Raw genomic sequence first — 21,366 nt, forward strand, 5'->3', positions numbered from 1 at the left:
GGGGCCGGGTGGACCTTGCGAACTTGGTTTTGGTTGGTAGCGGCACCGCAGGCCGATCCTTTGCTGTTTCTAGGGCGACCCCAAGGGCCAGATCAAAGCACCCTGTGGGCTGGAACCAGCCCCCGGGTCTTAAGTTTGACCCCCCCTGTGCTAGACCATTATGGATCCACATCAATAACTATATTCAATTTCTATCCTACAGCAGAGCTGATACTCTTCTCATTTTCGAAGAAGCATGTGTCAGGTGAAAAACACGAAGACCAGAGTTGGGTTTCGGGCCGGTTCGGGCCGGTTCGGCCGAACAGATAGTGGCCCTGAGCAGCTGGCCTACCTGCCCAACTGCACTCTATACCTAACACCATGCAGGAAGGTGCCTGAAATAATTTGCTGTCTCTAGGTTGTCAACTTTGGACGTCATAATTTCTGCAAGAAACTGTCAATTCAGTACACAAAGAACATATATAAATCCTGGGGCTGACTGGCAGGGGAAGACTTTGTAAGAGGATCAGTTCAGCCTCTGAAACAATTTGAGATGCCTAGCTGTGCTTTGAAAAAAAATACTGTACCAATTCGTTGCATTCCAAACTTGTGTGAGTAATGCAGGAATTCATCCAGCTGCATTTGTTGGGAACTCTGTCACAATTCTCTTTTAGCTAGTGGCATAAAACTACTACTACTATTACTACTACTACTACTTCCTCTTCCTCTGCTTCCTCCTCCTCTTCTTCTTCTTCTTCCCCCATAATCCCTTGCAGGGTGGAGTCTGGGCCACCGAATGGAGCTAGCCAAGTGTTTATTGGCCAGATGCCTTTCCTGTCGCCCATGCGGAGTTCTATTCAGCAGATGTAATCTCATTGCGCCCAGAGAGAGAAATGTCTGCCTCTACCTAGGATCGAACTCACAGCCTCCTGATTGTAAGGCGAAAGCTCCACCTCATAGCCACCGCACCTCTCCTGGTAGCATAAAACAGCACACCATAAACAATTTCATGTCAAATGAGATGATACAGTGTTCGAACATTGATGTGTCCTCGGTATTTGGGATCGGGGCGAGAGAGTCCTTCTCAGTGGCAACGAGCCACCAACAACTTAAAAAAGGAAGGATTTTTTAAAAAAGAAACTTTCTACTTCTCACGTGGCTTGCTCTTTAGCCCGTAAAATCCATGGCATCTGCTCAGAAAGCCTGCAAATTCTGTCGCTTAAATCCATCTTTTCAGCGGCTGCCACAGTATGATAGAGCCTCATTCCCCCTTCCCCCCCCCACTTTGGTGAGTGTGTTAAGGGAGGGAGCTCTCCAAGGTTCTGGCATTAATTTAACGTATTTACAGAGTGTTATGAAAACAGATCTAAATATTTATGAGGTACAGAGGGGGGAATGCTTGCCATCGATTGCTACACAAGGAAGAGCCGGGACCAACTTTGCAGGGAAGCAAACCTGAATTAAATTTTGGAGAAAACTATTCGCTGGTAGGAACTGTTTCGGAGTAGAATAGCAGTTATCAAGAGCACTTAGACTTATATACCGCTTCATTGTGTTTTTACATCCCTCTCTAAAGTGGTTTACAGAATCAGCCTCTTGCCCCCCCCCCCCAACAATCTGGCTCCTCATTTTACCCACCTCGGAAGGACGGACAGAAGGCTGAGTCAACCTTGAAAGCCTGGTGAGATTCCAACTGCCAAATTGCAGGCAGCCGTCAGTCAGCAGAAGGAGCCTGCAGTACTGCACTCTCACCACTGGGGCACCTCGGCTCATTCATGCAGATTCCATCGAGCTGTCACCTGGGTTGGGATGGCTACTTGAGAGGAATGTGTTATATTGCAGGGGTGTCAAACTCAATTTCATTGAGGGCCGCATCAGGGATGTGGTTGACCTCGGGGGGACTGGGTGGGTGGGTAGTAACTGGGTGGGCATAGCCAACATGACTACCATTCACTGGGCGTGGCCAGCTGGATGGGTATGGCCAGCTTGATGCCACTCCCCAAGCTGTTGGTATGTTTCCTCTTCGCATTGGGTAGATCAGGCTGAAGAGGCGCTGGCCTAGTGGTGGGTTTCGGATCCCGTTCCAACTGGTACTGAGTTGTAGCTACCAGCGATGCTTCCGCAAGCCTCCGTGATGCTTCACTGCTTGTCGGAGCGTCGCACAGGTGCTATACATGCCATGCGCATGCGCGGAAGCGCTGAAGTCTTTAAAGGACAGGTAAGGAGCTCGGGCGGGTGGTTGGGGCATACTGGGGCATACCAGGGCGTACCGCCTGCAACCCACCACTGCGCTGGCCCAATGTTTCTCCTTCGCATTGGGGTAGACCAGGCCGAACTGATGACCTCCTAAGATTCACTTAGCAACCTTGTTAATAAATTAACGGCTGCAAAAATTCACTTAACGACTGCAGTAAGCAAAGTCATACAATGGGGCAAAGCTCCTTTAACGGTCTTGCTTAGCAATGTACATTTTGGGCTCAAGTGTGGTCGTAAGTCGAGGATTACCTGTAGTAAATGCTGCCACTACCCTAACAACACCCTGTGGCAGGAGACTTATTCCTTGGCTGAGATTCTTCCATGCCGATGAGCAAAAGTCTTTGCAAGTCATCCTCTTACAAGAAAGCAAGGAAAGTTCCAAGTAAGAATATTGTAAAATCCTTCAAGAATGCAAAAAATCCCAAGATTTTTCAGCCTTGTTTGCTCTTCCACGCTTCTTGCCCTCTGACACACCGACAGGAGACTGATTGACATTTTATTATCCAAAATCACAATGTCTTCTCATCCTGCAGTCTAATGACATCTTTAATGACATGCCAAAAGGGCTAATTTGCTCTGCGGCATCAAACTCTGCTTGTGCCGTTCCTTGATTACGGCTAATTTCCCCCCCAAAGATTGTAAAAGGACGTGTCCCAAAGGTGCTTTTTTCAGGAGGCAAGTGAATTTTCTTGTTTGTTTTTTTTTCCTTTGGAAGACGTTTCACTTCTCCTCCAAGAAGCTTCTTCAGCTCTGACAGGATAGTGGGGGAACGGAAGGATTGATATTCCTTGCAGACAGCTGGTCATTTGCATCCTTTTAGAGGGTTGTTGAGGCCACTTGGAGATTTACCTGTGTCCTCAGGGTCACCTGAGTGGTGGAAATGGTTCCTGTAGTCTGCAATTTTTCTCTCTGGAAGTCCGTTCCTACTCCCACACCATTCTGAAGGTCTTCATCCCAAATTGTATCGCCAAAAGTCAAAAATTGTATCGCCAAAAAGAGATTCTCAGTTATCCAGGTCATGGTTGTCCCAAGGTGTTTTTTCAGGAGGCAACTGGACTTTCTTATTTTTATTTCTTTTGAAGATGTTTAACTTCTTATCTAAGAAGTTTCTTCAGTTCTGACAGGATGGTGGGGGAATGGAAGGATTTATATTCCTTGCAGACAGCTGGTCCTTTGCATCCTTTTAGAGGGTCCTTGAAGCACTTGAAGATTCATCTGTGTCCTCAGAGTCACCTGAGTGGTGCAAATGGTTCCTGTAGTCTGCAATTTTTTCCCTCTGGAAATCCGTTCCTACTCCCAAGCCATTCCAAGGGTCTTCATCTAAGAGAGCTGAGGAAGCTTCTTAGATGAGAAGCAAAACATCCTCGAAGAAAAAACAAGGAAGTCCAGTTGCTTCCTTAAAAAAAGCACCTTTGGGACCTGGATGGCTGAGAATCTCTATATGCTTTTAATGAAAGGATCTGGTTACCAAGTACGATAAAATAATAAATGTAATACCTGAGCTATCTGTGCGAAAAATAAAAATGAGATACGACTGAGGTATCAGAATCCTCACTGATGCTTTGTGAAGGGAAGCAATGAGTTATTCCTCCTTTTTTTCGTGCTCTCTGTACTAAAAAAAACAACCAAGGGACGTGCAAAAGTTGGCACATTTTAATTGGGCTGCCACCAGATCCTACCTGAGCTATAGCTACCTTGTTAACATCAGGAAGGTTTCCAACAGTTACACAATTCGAAACGAGATACTGCTTCTAGAAGTAGGCAGTTAGGGAGAACAAATGTTTTCAATTTTATGTTACGGAACTTTTCAAGTTGGGGAATATATATATATATATATATATATATATATATATATATATATATATATATATATACACACACACACACAAACACATACATACATACATACACATGCACACACACACACACACACACACACACACACACGTTGCATTTCTGCTGATAAATAAATAAAGGGAGACTAGTATAGATCTATTTCAAGCTATTTAGCTCTCATCAGCTAGCCATTCTCAGTAGGTTCGATTCCCAGTAAGGGTATGGCTAGTTGATGAGAGCTAAATAGCTTGAAATAGATCTATACTAGTCTCCCTTTATTTATTTATCAGCACAAATGCAACACAAATGTAACATTAAAAAAATGGCTTTCTGCCTGAATGGCTCCTAGGGTGAGCCGAAAGACAGAAAAGGGAAGCAGTATGCTCCCTCGATGAGAGGATTTGAACTTAAGCGATCAGCCATTTTTGAGGGGCGAATGTCTTTTTTGAAATATTCTTTTAGAATCCGATCTTTTCAAACTGCATTGTAACTTTTTAAAATAGTTGTTTTATTAAAAATTAGCAGAAACTGACGGGGGGAAAATAGAAAGACCAGGGAAAAAAAACTAAATTCAAAGCCTCTTGAATTCTGTTGACTCTTATCTAGCGCCAATTTTTTGGCGCACAGGCAGGAGCAAAAAATAAATAAACAATAGGGACACGATAGCTCAGTGGGTAAGATGCTGAGCTTGTCGATCAGAAAGGTTAGCAGTTCGGCGGTTCGAATCCCTAGTGCCGTGAATGGAGTGAGGTCCCGTTACGTCTCTCAGCTTCTGCCAACTTAGCAGTTCGAAAGCATGTAAAAAATTCAAATAGAAAAATCAGGGAACAGCGTTCTATGTGCCTTCAGCATTTAGTCATGCCAGCCACATGACCACGGAGACGTCTTCGGACAGCGCTGGCTCTTCGGCTTTGAAATGGAGATGAGCACTGCCCCCTAGAGTCGGGAACAACTAGCACATACATGCAAGGGGAAATTTTACCTTTTACAGGAGCAATAAATCAGCTTCACTGGAATGTATTGTGTAGTCCTGATTCTCCACACCTGACAATTTCCACTAAAATTCTCACTGTCTTTTGCGTTGCCTTTTTAATTATTAAACGTAGTTTTAAATTTTACACCAATGTCCTTTTTTTGTTGTGACTTAAGTTGTCTCCTGGAAGACGCATTTTTCATTCTGCTTCTGGAAGTAGGTTATTTTTGGTTGGTTTGTTTTGTTTTTTATAAGCTGGGGAAAAAAGCCAGGAAACTTGCTTTAAATTAACTGAGTTTAAGCTGAAGGTGACAATTGAGTCAAATTTCCCACCATTATTTTTTTTTTTTAAATACCTTTGGAAATAGAACTTCGATCACACCAACACTGAAATCATAGTAATTATGAAAGCATATGACACTGGCACTATAAATAATAATTCTGCTCCACTTTTTGATGAAAAGGTAACGCTATTACCTTCCCACCAAAGTGGTATCTATTTATCTACTCGCATTTGCATGCTTTCAAATTGCTAGGTTGGCAGATGAAAATGTCGTGGCCAGCTGGCAGCCAGCAGAGCTGGCAGCAGAGTCAGACAGTGAGGAGGTTGGGGAGGAACATGGGCCAGCCTTGGGGCTGAGGAAAGCTCAGATGTGGGCTCTGCGTCGGAGGCAGAGAGAGAGTTAGACAGCAGTGAGGCAGAAGAACAGCTGGAGCCTGTTCCCAGCGTGTGAATGAAAGGAATTCACAGTCGTGTAAATAAAAGAGATTTTGTCGGGACCAAGACTTTGCTTCTTGCTTTCTAAGGAAACCTGGGACAGAACAGAAGACAAGGATGGGAGCTCACTCACCCTGTCATGCTCCACTGGGGTCTCGAACCTGGAGTATCAGCTTTCCAGCTAACCAGCTCAGCATCTTTAACCACTGAGCCAACACGTCCCAGAAGATTTCTATCTATATATGAATTGGCAATTGGTTCATAGTTACGACCGTTGCTACTGTATGTCCCATGGTCACATGATCACCTTTTGTGACCTTTCGACATGCAAAATCAATGGGGATTCACCAGATTCGCTTCATCACCACATTACTAAATCATCAATGGTTGTAAAAGAGGCAAACCCCACTTTACAAATGTCTCACTTAACAACAGAAATGTTTGGCTCAGTTGCGATTGTAAGTGGAGGACTACCTGCATGGAATGAATGCAGTCCTAGTTTGTTGAAAGTGAGCACCTAATTAAAATAGGCAAGAGAACACTAAACCTGGTTAATAGTTGCCTGGCTGGCTTATTTCTTTACAGCAAACCATGGTTTCTCATTACAACTGAGCCATTGGGTAAAGGTAAAGGTTCCCCTCGCATATATGCTAGTCTCTAGGGGGCGGTGCTCATCTCCATTTCAAAGCCGAAGAGCCAGCGCTGTCAGAAGACGTCTCCGTGGTCATGTGGCCAGCATGACTAAACACCGAAGGCGCACGGAACGCTGTTCCCTTCCCACCAAAGGTGGTTCCTATTTTTCCACTTGCATTTTTTACATGCTTTCGAACTGCTAAGTTGGCAGAAGCTGGGACGAGTAACGGGAGCTCACTCCATTACGCGGCGCTAGGGACTCAAACCACCGAGCTGCCGACCTTTCTGATCGACATGCTCAGCGTCTTAGCCGCTGAGCCACTGCGTCCCTTATAACTGAGCCATTATAGCTGGGTTTTTAACCATGACGCCTGACATCTTGACTGTAAGAAATCAGTAAAAGCTGAATTATAAGAGGACAAGATTGTCAACGTATTTCATCGCGCGCAGAGCGAATCGATGTGATTGTGCCATTGCAAATCCCACAGGAACCCGCAGGGCTGATTTATCTATTTTTGTGGAATGTACAAATAGCAGCGAATGCAGGCAAGGTGAGGGAATCTAATCTATTATTATCCATAGCCCAATTCCCATTATCGGTTCCCATCACGATACGCGAGGCATGGAATCAAGTTTGGGAAATCCGGGCTCTTAGAATAAGATAAATTAAATCAGACATTTTGGTTGAAGAACCAAAGAAATGCAGCTATGAAGCATTTCCTCATGAAATGATTCGAACAGAATCTCTTGCTACACGCTTTGTGTTCTTATTTTTCAGGGTTTAAAAAAAAAATGTCTTGCCGATAAGAATAAACACATACTTTACTTTAAACCATTTTTTTTCTATTCAGCGAGCTCATGGCTTGTGACCACAATTCAACCCAAAGTTTTGTTATTAAGGAACGTGGTTGTTGAGAGAATCCTGCCCGGTTTTACAAGTTTTTCTGGCATGGTGGTCCCAAAATGTGCCTTTTTTTTCAAGAGGCAGCTGGACTTTCTGGGCTTTTCTTTGAAGAGTTTCGCTTCTCATCCAGGAAGCTTCTTCAGCTCTGACTGAATGGTTGGGAACTTCCTAACAGTGAGGACGGTTGTCATGCGATTTATTGAGCTTTTTCGACCCCCCCCCCTGTAAGTTTTGTGCCTCTCGATATTTTCTTTTCTGTGGTGAACGGATCCAAATGGCTCTTTTGAAGGTTGCCAACCCTTGCTCTAGGTGGTCTCGCAGAAAGGATGGCCCATCATCGATCAACCGATCCCCCAAAGTTATCCACGCGACGGTTCCCCGCTTCCGTATCAGCCAAAAGATTAATAAAATAGCACTTGTTCTATTAGATTCCTCCAGCACTGTATCATCGTTCAGTGACGGCTCTGGCAGGAGAAAAAGATGCTTGCCAGCTCAAGCAATAAGAGCATTGGCAGGTATAACTAATTGTTAGCTGGGTGTTACAGAAAAGATGATTGCGGCAGGATGGACTTTACAGTTTAATTTTAAAACATTCCGCTCGCTGCCCCAAATGCTTCTTTTTCAGGGTAAAATATCACACAAGCTCAATCTTTCAGCTCATCCAGGCCTCAGAAGCTCACAATCCAGAAGGTCTGAATTATTTAACAGAATCATAACAGGATGACAGAGTAGGGAGGGACCTTGTAGGTCATCTAGTCCAACCCCCCCCACCCTACATCATTTCTGACAGACTCGTTCGAAGGTCTTGTTTTTAAGTCTCTCATCCATTAGAAGAACGACCACACGTTTTTAAAATACTATAAATAAACAAATAGCAGAAATATCCCCTGCATGCCCACCGAGCCATGCCCACAAAACTGGTAGTAAAAAAATTTGAATCCCACCATTGCTAACATGCTAACCAGCTATGATCGACATGTCTTATATCATGTTGAGAACTTAGAGGATCAATTACTGGCTTAAGAAACAGTTTCCCCCAAAGATTTATTATCTTTAGCTCTGACAGGTGACCAAACATATCCAGTTGGAAAACAGCAACTGAAGAGAAATTAAAGTCAGATCGTTGTAGAATGTATTGTAGGAAGGTAAAACCCACCCCTCTCCTAGAAAAATGAAATATCCTGGCAAATATTGAAAAGGCAGAATATTATATTTCCCTGGACAAGAAATGGAGAAACATGTTTTTAGGTAGGAAGCAGATTCACTCTTAATAGCCCCCACCTTTGTCAATGGGCCATTAAAAGGCCTGAGTCTGTCTATTCTACATAACAAAGATCTCCCCCTTTCAGTTCCAGGGTGATGGGATTAAGGCATGATAGTATTAGTTCTCTACCCATCTCACCACAGGGCACCTGGGAAGAAGCGATGCTCAACCAAACTTGGACTCAAAGCACAGCCTACAGATTTGCCCCTGCATGGTCCCAGGGGAGTTTGGCAACCAATCAGAATACAAGCTCAAGATCAAAGGCCAGAGAGGGCATAAAACCAGGGACTTTCAGCATTTCTCTCTCCCTTTTTTCTTCTTCACCCAACATCTGGAAGCATAGGATCCCCCTTTTCTGTTCAGGAGCTCAAGCCATGGGATCCTGTCCACCATTAGAACCATCTTTCCAAGCAGCCTCCATGTTCCATATATATATATATGGTAGCCCAGCTGTGGGATTCACTTGGAAATTGCACTCACTAAACCAGAGCTGGCTGGGGAATTCTGGGAGTTGAAGTCCACCCATCTTCCAGCTGCGCCTCCGACCAACGCCGCTTATTGCAGGAGTCCCACTCTCAAAGGCTTTCAACTCCCCTCCCCTCACAAAAACACGGTCCCTAACCCTAACCCATTCTCCCCCCTCTCCTCAACACGTGTCCTCCTTTTGCTCCCACATTCGCGGGAGTCCACGAGGAGTGCTTTCCCCTAACCAGTGATCGTTGTTCGGTCTTCGCCTGCTGCGGGTGAGGAGAGGCTGCAACAGCTGGCTGGGGGGGGGGGCTATTTTGGGTACAGCGCCAGCGCCCTGGTTTACACGCGCTCTTTCTCTCTTACTCTTATTCTCGCTCTCTCGCTCTCTCTCCCTTCCTCTCTCTGTCTCATTCTCCTCTCATTCTATCTCCCTCCCCCACTCTCCCTTACTCTTATTCTCTCTCTCTTTCTCTCTCTCTCATCCTTTCTTTTATTCTCTCTCTCTCATTCTCTCATTCTCTCTTTCTTTCTCTCTCATTCTCTCATTCTCTGTCATTCTTTCTCTCATTCTCTCTCTCTCATTCTCTCTCTCTCTCTAATCCTTTCTCATATTCTTTCTCTCTCATTCTCTCATTCTCTCTCATTCTCTCTCTCTCTAATCCTTTCTCTTATTCTCTCTCTCTCATTCTCTCATTCTTTCTCATTCTCTCTCTCTCATTCTTTCTCTCATTCTTTCTCATTCTCTCTCATTCTTTCTCTCTCATTCTCTCATTCTCTCTCATTCTTTCTCTCTCATTCTCTCTCATTCTTTCTCTCTCTCATTCTTTCTCTCATTCTCTCTCTCTTTCACTCTTTCTGTCACTCATTCGCTTTCTCTCTCTCCCACTTTCTCATTCTCTTTCATTCTCTCCCTCCCTCCCTCATTCTCATTCTCCCCCCCTCCCTCTCCTTTCCCCCCCTCCCAGCAGCCCAGACGCGATTGCGCAGCAGCGGGCGAGTCAGCCAGGCTCGGCTGCTTCCAGAGCTGCGCTAGGGGGAGCGTTTGGTGCGCTTGTGCCGCGCCGGGGCTCGGCGGCGGGCTGCTGCTGGTGCTGCTGCCTCCTCCCTCCATCCCTCCCTCCATCCCTCGCCGGGCATCGAGCCGGGAGGACCAGCCAGCCAGCCAGCCATCCCCTTCAGCCCCGCGACCCTCGCCCGGGCGCCCGCAGGCGATGCAGCCCCGTGCGCCTCCTCCCGCGCCGTGAAGCCCGGGTCCGGCGCTTGGCGAGCGAGCGAGCAGGCGAGGGTCGTCGGAAGAGGCTCGGGGCGTCCAGGATGCCCGTGGCGGCGGGGGCGACGCCCGGGGCCGTCTCTAGCGGGCTGCCGGCGTCGTCCTCCTCCTCCTCGGGGGTTCCCGGGGGTCTCCTTCCCCCGCAGGACGCGGCCAAGCTCTACCAAGCCAACTACGTGCGGAACTCGCGGGCCATCGGGGTGCTGTGGGCCATCTTCACCATCTGCTTCGCCATCGTCAACGTGGTCTGCTTCTTCCAGCCCTACTGGATCGGCGACGGCGTGGAGACCCCGCAAGCGGGCTACTTCGGGCTCTTCCACTTCTGCACGGGCAGCGGCGCCTCCCGGGAGCTCACGTGCCAGGGCAGCTTCACGGACTTCGCCAGCCTCCCGTCGGGCGCCTTCCAAGCCGCCTCCTTCTTCATCGGGCTCTCCATGACGCTCGTCATCGCCTGCATCGCCTGCTTCGGCCTCTTCTTCTTCTGCAACACGGCCACCGTCTACAAGGTCTGCGCCTGGATCCAGCTCGGCTCCGGTGAGACTCCGCGCTGGCCGTCCGGGATGCGGGGATGGCGGGGATGGGAGGGATGGGGGCAGCGGGAGGAGGAAGGAAGGAAGGAGGAAAGGAAGGAAAAGAAGGAAGGAAGGAAGGAAAAAGGAAGGAAGGAAAGGAAAGGAGGAAAGAAGGAAAGGAAGGAAGGAAAAAGGAAGGAGGGAAGGAAAGAAGGAAGGAAAGAAGGAAAGGAAAGGAGGAAGGAAGGAAAAAAGGGAAAGAAGGAAGGAAAGGAAGGAAGAAAAAAGGAAGGAAAGGAAAGGAAAAGAGGAAGGAAAGGAAGGAAGGAAGGAAGGAAGGAAAGAAGAAAGGAAGGAAGGAAAGGAAGGAAAGGAAGGAAAAGAAGAAAGGAAGGAAAAGAAGGAAGGAATGAAGGAAAAAGGAAAGAAGGAAAGGAAGGAAGGAAAAAAGGAAGGAAGGAAAAAGGAAGGAGGGAAGGAAAGAAGGAAGGAAAGAAGGAAAGGAAAGGAGGAAGGAAGGAAAAAAGGGAAAGAAGGAAGGAAGGAAAGGAGGAAGGAAAGGAAAGGAAAAGAGGAAGGAAGGAAAGGAAGGAAGGAAAGGAAGGAAAGAAGAAAGGAAGGAAGGAAAGGAAGGAAAGGAAGGAAAAGAAGAAAGGAAGGAAAAGAAGGAAGGAAGGAAGGAAAAAGGAAAGAAGGAAAGGAAGGAAGGAAAAAAGGAAGGAAGGAAAAAGGAAGGAGGGAAGGAAAGAAGGAAAGGAAAGGAGGAAGGAAGGAAAAAAGGGAAAGAAGGAAGGAAGGAAAGGAAAGGAAAAGAGGAAGGAAAGGAAAGAAGGAAGGAAAGGAAGGAAGGAAGGAAAGAAGAAAGGAAGAAAGGAAAGGAAGAAGGAAGGAAGGGGGAAAGGAGACCTTGCCAAAGTCAGGATGCCCTAAGGTGCCAGAATCGGGGATCCGGGAGCGAGCAAGTAGGGGGACACCTGTCCAACATCTGGAGGAAGGAGAAGGGGACACCAGTCCAACATCTGGCAGATGTTCACTCTGTGCTTAGTTCAAATGCACTAAGATGCCAGGATCAGGGATCCAGGAGGGAGCAAGAAGGTGGAGGGGACACCAGTCAAACATCTGGAGGAAGGAGGGTGGGATACCAGTCCAACGTCTGGAAGAAGGAGGGTGGGACAGCAGTCCAACATCTGGCAGACCCTCTGTGCGATCAGCTTCTCTAAACTGGGTTCTATTGGGTTTCATTTGCAAGTTCCCCAGCATCAAGCATTTGCACTGGCTGCACATCTGGATAGTGCCAGTGGAGCAAGGTTGACCTAGGTCCTAGACAGTCTTGAGTTCACAAAAGTGGCTATGCGCTTTGGGAAGCCTTCCTTAGCTTTGATCCATCCGTGGCTGCCCTTGGCTGTCATCGCAGGTAGTCCTCGATTTACAACAGTTCATTTAGCGACCGTCCAAAGTTACGGCAGCACTGAAGAAAAGCGACTTATGACCGTTTTGCACAGGTAGGGCCTTTGGGGCCTCCCCACGATCATGTGATCAAAATTCAGACACTTGGCACCTGGCTCATACTTACGACCGTTGCGGTGCCCTGGGGGGGGTCGTCTGATCCCCTTTTGCGTCCTGGCAAGCGAAATCAATGTGGAAGCCGGATTCACTTAACAACCGAGTTACTAACTTACCAACGGCGGTGCTTCACTTAGCCGCCGTGGCAAGAAAGCTCGTAAAACGGGGCAAAACTCACTTAACTGATGTCTCGCTTAACGACATAAATTTGGGGGGTGCCCTTGGTTGCGGTCGTAAGTCGAGGACTGCCTGTACTGAATCTTCCCTGGGCTTTTTAGCTACGTTTCCTCTTCCTTGTCCGAAATCAAACCAGAAGGTAGTTTGAATGGAATATTTGCTACAGGGGGTTGAGTGTGAAATATGATGACTGGTTTCACATAGACCTTTATGGATTAAAGATGTTTGCTTGGTGGGAAAGGTGAGAACGATTAAATTTGCTTACTGTCAGGAGATCTTTGCAGGTCAGATACTGGGGCCAAGGTTTGTGGGTGTTTTGGGTGTGGCTGGGTGCACAGAAGAAAGCTATTTAGCTCTGGACTGTTTGTTTGGTTCTTGGTTTGGCATGAATTCTTTTTAAAAAATCAAATCCGCATCTCCAACTCTTCACACAAGCGCTAAAATACTCATTATTCGACTGGCGAGATTCACACCGTTCTCTCTGTGATTGTATCTATACAGCCTAACCTTGGCAGTTCTAAGATTTGTGGACTTCAAGTCTCAGAATTCCCCAGCCAGCTTCATTTTTTTAAGTACGCTTTTTAAACACAAATAATATAAACAGTACATATAAAACTGAATGGAAAAAAGACAAAAGACAAAAGGAAAAAATCCAACATTATTATTATTATTATTATTATTATTATTATTATTATTATTATTATTATTATTATTATTATTATTATTATTATTATTATTATTATTATTATTATTATTATTTATTGGACTTCTAGACCGCCCCCTCTCCCCGAAGGGACTTACTGTTGTTAATTTATCATTTGTTGCCCTACTCCAAATTTCAATATACCACTCATTTCTTTGAATATCCCAATTTCGTCCCAATATTTAGCCATCACTAATCTAGCTGCCATTATCAAATTTACAACCAATTCCTTCCTTCCTTCCTTCCTTCCTTCCTTCCTTCCTTCCTTCCTTCCTTCATTCATTCATTCATTCATTCATTCATTCATTCATTCATTTATTCATTCAATGACTCTAGGCAGCTTACAATTCAAAAACTATATTAATAATTAATTAATTAGCTAATTAATAATTGATTAATAAATAACGAGTGTCCTTCATATTGAGTTTAATAATTAATTAATTAATTAATTAATTAGTTAATTATTAAGCTCAATATGAAGGACACTCATTATTCCTTTCTAATTATGAGGTGCTTTGGTGATGAATTGTACAATGATGGAACTATAAGAGTATTGTTACAGTAGGAATATTTATTTATTTCTCACATTGTTATTAATCAGAGTAGAACTGGAAGGGACCTTGGAGGTCTTCTATACAATAATACAATACAATAATAATACAATAATACAATAGTAGAGTTGGAAGGGACTTTGGAGGTCTTCTAGTCCAACTCCCTGCCTAGGCAGGAAACCCTATACCGTTCCAGACAAATGGCTATCCAACATCTTCTTAAAGACTTCCAGTGTTGGGGCATTCACAACTTCTGGAGGCAAGCTGTTCCACTGATTAATTGTTGGAGTTCTGGAGGCAAGCTGTTCCACTGATTAATTGTTCTAGTTCAACATTTTGATGAAGCAAGAGACCCTATACCCTTTCAGATAGGTGGTTGGCCAATCTCTTCTTGAAAGCCTCTGGTGATGAAGTGCTCACAACTTCTGAAGGCAAGCTGACTTACTGATTAATTGTCCTCACTGTTAGAAAGTTTCTCCTTAGTTCTAGGTTGCTTCTCTCTCTGATTCCTTTCCATCCGTGAAAAATAAGCTGACCCCTGCCAATCTCATAAGAAACCGATTCTAGGCAGCTTCCAATAAAAAAAATCCAAATGTTCAGTGTTAAAAACTGCAATTAAAATGTTAAAAACTATAAGTAAAAAAAAAAGCCAGCAATCTTATTGTTAACAAGACAGTGGAGATAATTGATGTTACTGATAATTAAAAATTTACCCATGCAATTCGGAAACTAACAAGCTTTCAAGCTTTGCTATTAAGCTATGAATAATGCAGATAAAGATTGCCGATACCATTGTTTCTTTTAAAAAATGCATTGTGAAGCTGTTAATTTTTTTCAGTCTTACTGAATATTTAGTCCAAGGCTCTCCATCCTAATATCCTAATATCCCCCATAGGGATGGCTGCAATAAAATGGTCACAAATCACTTTTTCCAGTGCCATTGTAACTTCAAACCGTCATTAAACAAACCATATGTGCGTGTATTTAATCAGTGTTTTGCATACATTTAATTGGCGTATTGCATACATAGTGGTCAATAGTAGTAACTGTGAAAGGGATCTTGGAGTCCTAGTGGACAACCGTTTAAATATGAGCCAGCCATGTGCAGCAGCTGCCAAAAAAGCCAACACAGTTCTAGGCTGCATAAACAGAGGGAGAGAATCAAGATCACTTGAAGGGTTAATACCACTTTATAATGCCTTGGTAAGGCCACACTTGGAATACTGCATTCAGTTCTGGTCACCACGATGTAGAAAAGATGTGGAGACTCTAGAAAGAGTGCAGAGAAGAGCAACAAAGATGATTAGGGGAGAATTGGAGGCTAAAACTTATGAAAAACGGCTGCAGGAACTGGGTATGTCTAGTTTAATGTAAAGAAGAACTAGGCGGTGACATGATAGCAGTCTTCCAATATCTCAGGGGCTGCCCCAAAGAAGAGGGAGTCAAGCTATTCTCCAAAGCACCTGAAGGCAGGACAAGAAGCAATGGGGGGAAACCAATCAAGGAGAGAAGCAACTTAGAACTAAGGAGGAATTTCCTGACAGAACAATGAATCAGTGGAACAGCTTGCCTCTGGAAGTTGTGAATGCTCCAACACTGGAAGTTTTTAAGAAGATGTTGGATAACCATTTGTCTGAAGTGATGTAGGGTTTCTTTCTTGAGCAGAGGGTTGGACTAGAAGACCTCCAAGGTCCCTTCCAACTCTGTCTATTTTATTCTATTCCATTCCATTCCATTCTATTCTATTCTAATCAGCATATTGCATACATTTAATCAGTGTTTTGCAAGGTCAAAGAGAATAAACTTTGCTTCATGAGGTCTTCCAGCATCCAGGAAAGAGTTTATGTAACCCTTATTGAGGTAGCACGAACTAGAGAGGAAGATATGTCATCCATGTGAAAGTGAGAGAAATTCACATATTGCTTGGCAAAAGCTGTGAAGCCGAGAGGGACAGATATCACATAACCTGCGACTTTAGCCAAATATATTTAGTTGAGTTAAGTGACTGGGTCTTCAGGTGTTATATGTGTTAGGAAGTTGCCAATAACATTATGTCTACTTCCTTCACTCTTTGTTCTCTACTATTTAGTAAGTTAGTTAGTTGTGGATGGGAATCATCAGGCGTTGTGGCCCAGCAGGATCCGGTTCATCTGCTGCTGGACTCGGATAGCGAGGGATCATTTCAGTCGGCCCTGGATGATGTGGAAGACCCAGTGCAGGTTGCAGATTCAGAGCAGGGACCGGAGGGGCTGGTTGGCCACCAGGAGGCGCCTGATGCATGGAGCAGTGGGGAGGATCAAAGGCAGTCAGTCCCTGATGCTAGAGTGAGAAGGGCTGAGAAACGAAAGCAGCAGCTTAATAGGCAGGCTCACAAACGATAATTAGCACAGGTGGCTGTAGATTGGCCCCTCCCAAGAGAACTTATAGGTGAGGCGTTGGGAGGGGAGATTTGTAGGAAACAACTATTCGAAATTAGCAGTGAAGAAAGTCGATGTCTTAGAGTCGTGTTTGAATATCTGGTTTGCTGTTCTTGTATTTTGAGTTATCTGGGCCCTCGGCCAAAAGGTTGTTATCTTGCAATTAAACAGTGGCAAACAGCCAAGCCTGTGTTTTGGCTTGTTCAACGGCGTGGAGAGAGGGGGATCAGAACAATCAGAGGTGGCTTTCGCATAATTTTACCACCAGTTCTCCACACACTGAAACTGTGAGTGCATGCCTTCCACACACACATACGGCCTTCTGTTCATGCGCTTTGCTTACATGCTGCACATGGCTTAGAAAACATGGCTAAATAGGATGACATGGAGCTGGGCCGGGTGGGCAGCTCCACACACAGTTGGCCACTATCGGTTCGTCCGAATCAGTCCGAACCGACTGAATGCCACCACTGGGAACCATAGTCCAAAGGATGGCCTTGGTTCAGAGAATCTGTTCTCCTAGCACCCATCCATAACAATCAGAACCCATAACATTATTTTCTGCTGGATCTCAGGGATCGGGTTGTGGGAGAAGGAAGAACAGAATTGGAGGCGGAGTCAAAAGAGGAATTAGCCTAGAATCCCTACACAGGCACAAGCAAACTACCATATTTTTCAGAGCATAAGACGCTCCGAAGTATAAGACGCACCTAGTTTTGGGGGGAGAAAAACAAGGGGAAAAAAATCTGCCTCTGCTTCCCAGCAATTTGCCTCCTTGCAACAAACAGCAAACAGTCCAGACAATATACACTGCTATTGCTAACTATGCTAGTTCCTTGTGTAGAAGATTAGGTAGACATTACCTATGGACATGCGCACTCACATTTGCGAACCGGTAGGGAAGGTAAGTAAATACCACCCCTGATTTTATCTGTCATTTATTATTTTATTCTAGAATTTTTAAATGTATATTTACTGCGTGTTTTTATTTGTATTAATTAATACATGACTGTATTAAACTGAATTGAATTGAATCAGCAACAGAATATTTAGCTAGGTTCTGATTGCAGAATGTTTTTCTCCTTTTAAGTGATGCTAATGACAAAGTGGCCCAATCAATGCCTGTATTCCAGATTTGGATTTCTGGAGCACAGAAAGGTCAGATATTAGCTTCAAGTACCATATTTTTTGGAGTATCAGACGCTCCAAAGTATAAGACGCACCTAGCTTTTGGGAAGGAAAACAAGGGTGAAAAATCTGCCTCTGCCTCCCAGCAATTTGCCTCCTTGCAACAAACAGCAAACAGTACAGGTAATATACACTGTTTGTAGTGTTACATTTCAGACTATACTTGTACAGATGCTGTTAAAATTGATGTGCTTTCTGGAAGTATAGTTATTCCCTGCTATTTAAAAAAAGATACAATAGCACGGGGCCTCTTCAGATCAAGCATTTATTTTAAAAAGCTTCTTCACTTTGTGAAGCTGTCTAGAACAATAATAAAGCAGTCTTTAAAAAATAAGTCTAATAATTTGAATGTTCTATAGACATTTATAGTTATTGACTTACCTTCTTGCAGCAAACAGCCTGATTAGCACAAGAAAAAAAATCTGCTTCTGCCTCCTAGCAATTTGCGTTGTGGAGCAAACAGCAAGTTCACTTTCAGTTTGTGCACGCCTCCTGATCATCAGCTGTTTCAGGCTGCAGGGATTGCTATAGCCTATTGCAGCCTCTGCAAGCCCCATTTTCCCCGTTTGCTGCAAGAAGGTAAATTGCTGGGAGGCAGAGGCCAAAGGGTGGGGGACAGTGGGTGGATGGGGCTATCTTCAGTGTATAAGACGCACACAAATGTTCACCCTCTTTTAGGGGAGGAAAAGGTGCGTCTTATACTCTGAAAAATACGGTAAGTCCAACTTCCCTTAAATTCTGTTTATTTAGCCCTAAGCAGGTGATAACTGTTAGTTGAGAAGATTCCTGTTCAGTCTTTTAGCAATAAATCTGTGTAATTGACTCTTTACGCGTGAGCCCGCTCTTTCTCGCCGGGCACAGATAGATGTAACCAGGTAGAAGTGTTTGCAATAAATATGATAGATAAGAAGAGTGTGAACAAAAGAATTACGAGGAGGATGATCTGTTCGAGATTTTGAATTGGGGGAAAAGTAGGTTAGTAGGTTACTGTTTTTTGAGATCTACCACTTTCCTTCCTCACTTTAACTTCATATCTCTGCTTCCAGAAGTAGAAACATAATTTAATTATTCTGGCAGCTCTTTTGCTTATGAATAAACGAAGAACATTCTGAGGTAATACAGAAGACTTTAAGGGAAACCGGTATTGTTGGAACACATTGTCTCCCTGTATTATTGTCATATAACCTGAGTTAGATCTACCTTGGCAATAGCATCTCAAGACTTTTTATGTTTATATTAAAACTAGCTGATAACCAGGCATTGCCCAGATATTTTTTATAGGGGGAAAATGTCAGGACCAAACATAATTTCTAATTTATACCCTTAACAGAGGGAGCCCCCTTGTGGAGTACTGTGAAGACATTACCATGGCAACTCCACTGCGCTGTACAGTAGAAGCCAGCATGGCAGTACGGCCCCAGGTTGTATCTTAACAGAAGCCCCCCTCCCCCCAAGGATGTTAGGGGTACCTTACCTCCACAGTATTTTTTTCCAAAGAATAAGACATCTGTGTACCAAGTTTGGTTGAAATTGCTTGAGGCTTTATGGAGTTATGCTGGAACAGAGAGAGAAAGAGAGAGGGGGGAGAGAGAGAGAGAGAGAGAGATGTGGTATTCAGCAGGTTCTGACTGGTTCTGGAAAACTGGTAGCAGAAATTTTGAGTAGTTTGGAGAACCGGTAAATTCCACCTATGACTGGCCCCCACCCCCATCTATGCTCTTCCTCCCGAGTCCCAGCTGATTGAGTGGGAATGGAGATTTTACAGTATCCTTCCCCTGGAGTGAGGAGGGAATGGAGATTTTGCAGTATCCTTCCCCTGGAGTGGGGAGGGAATGGAGATTTTACAGTATCCTTCCCCTGGAGTTGGGTGGGAATGGAGATTTTACTTTCCCCTGTCATTTCCACTAAGCCATGACACGCCCACCAAGCCATGCCCACAGAACCAGTAGTAAAAATGTTTGAATCCCACCACTGCACACAAATATCCATTTGTATGTATGGATGGATGGATAGATGGATGGATGGATGGATGGATGGATGGATGGATGGATAGATGATAGATAGATAGATGATAGATAGATGATAGATAGATAGATGATAGATAGATAGATAGATAGATAGATAGATAGATAGATAGATAGATAGATAGATAGATGATAGATAGATGATAGATTCAACTTGCGTTGAAGGGGAAAACTCACTGTTCACCAGGCTATATCCTGAAAGTTTGAGCATTAACTCAAGCTCATTTGAATAATGAAGTTAGTTAATCTCAGTGGAATTTACTAAACAGAAAAAAAAGTAGGAAAAATGGCATTGGATACATGTGTGTTTTTTAAAAAAATAACAACAGTGATCCAGTGAGCACGTTATAAATCAAGGGTGCCAACTTTGGCAACTTTAACACCTGTGGACTTCAACTCCCAGAATTCCCCTGTCAGCCATGTTGGCTATGGAATTCTGGGAGTTAAAGTCACCAGGATTGGATTTCCCTGTTTTAAGTGGTTCATCTATAAAATTGTTAAATTTTAGCAAGAAGGATGAGAAATCCATACGGGGTTTCCTTCATAAAGTGAAGACTTTGAAAAAAATAGGAGACACACAAAAATCTTTCAGGATTTGCCATGAATTGAATTCCGTAAATCAACTCCTACCATGAAAATCAGAAAAGTCGTGGCCTTGGAATGATATAAACGTAAAATTTTGCTTCCACATCAAAAAGAGAAAAGATATATCCTGAAATTGTCCAATTTCTGTAAGCTGCTTTTGCTTCTTCAAATACTGGCTTAAAGCTATCTAGAGATGTGCATTGCCATATGGAAGGGGACTTAGTTTCAATTATTTTTGAAGAAAGAAATAATAGCTATAATCTTTAAGCATGAAAGCACAGTAGCTCCTCAAACATATTTGTCAAGACTAAGAGTACCAAAAATATGGTTTTTTTGTTAGTTTCGGGAAGAGAAGAGAGTGTGTTACTGAAAAGGTAGACAGATTTGCATGGAGATTACACACACAAACAGACACACACACACACACTGGATATCTGTGCTGCGCGATGAAACTACGTGATTGGGCTAGGCAGGACAAATTCAGTTCACAATCTGTTCGCCCAGTGGTGGTTGGTGATTGAAACACATAAGGGAATATCTTTCCCACCGCCTTGAGTCTGGAAGCCGTTCCATAGGTGGAAAACATAGACATTTTGGTGAGGGACCAACATTTAGTACTGTAAGGAGCCCCAGACCGCTCCTGAGTGAAGGAGTAGAACGTCTGCCGGTTTGAACTGAGGTAACGGAATGTGAGGCAACTGGCAGTTGGAACAGAGTTCTTTTCAGGTGGGGCGGGGAGGTAGAACTCCTTAGCATCAGAGTGTGTTAATTACTGTACAAGAAATACTAATGATCTGATGGTCATTTTGAAAAATCCTTTGTTAGTGAGCACCTAGAAGCCAAGAGGAACATACGTGCCAAATTTCAAATTTGTAGGCTTTACAGTTCTGGAGATTTCGTGATGAGTGAGTGTTATTTGGCTTTTAGATAGATAGATAGATGATAGATGATAGATAGATAGACAGATAGATGATAGATAGATAGATAGATAGATAGATAGATGATAGATAGATAGATGATAGATAGATAGATAGATAGATAGATAGATAGATAGATAGATGATAGATAGATAGATGATAGATAGATGATAGATAGATAGATAGATAGATAGATAGATAATGATGATAGATAGATAGATAGATAGATAGATAGATAGATAGATAGATAGATAGATAGATAGATAATGATGATAGATAGATAGATAGATAGATAGATAGATAGATAGATAGATAGATGATAGATAGATAGATAGATAGATAGATAGATAGATAGATAGATAGATGATAGATGATAGATAGATAGATAGATAGATAGATAGATAGATAGATAGATAATGATGATG

General features: G+C 43.8%; 1 protein-coding gene across 1 annotated transcript in view; it reads left to right on the forward strand.

Moving 5' to 3' along the window:
* The first annotated feature begins 10,221 nt into the window (after window positions 1–10,221).
* Window positions 10,222–21,366, forward strand: part of LHFPL3 (LHFPL tetraspan subfamily member 3) — a 172,876-nt gene continuing 161,731 nt past the window's right edge. The window contains exon 1 of the mRNA XM_081958045.1: window positions 10,222–10,838. Within this exon, the coding sequence (XP_081814171.1) occupies window positions 10,349–10,838 (490 nt within the window). The 5' untranslated portion in view covers window positions 10,222–10,348. The remainder of the gene's footprint in view (window positions 10,839–21,366) is intronic.

This window comes from Natrix helvetica (genome assembly GCF_964273705.1).
Source record: "Natrix helvetica genome assembly, chromosome: 6".
In the NCBI taxonomy this organism is placed as follows: Eukaryota; Metazoa; Chordata; class Lepidosauria; order Squamata; family Natricidae; genus Natrix; species Natrix helvetica.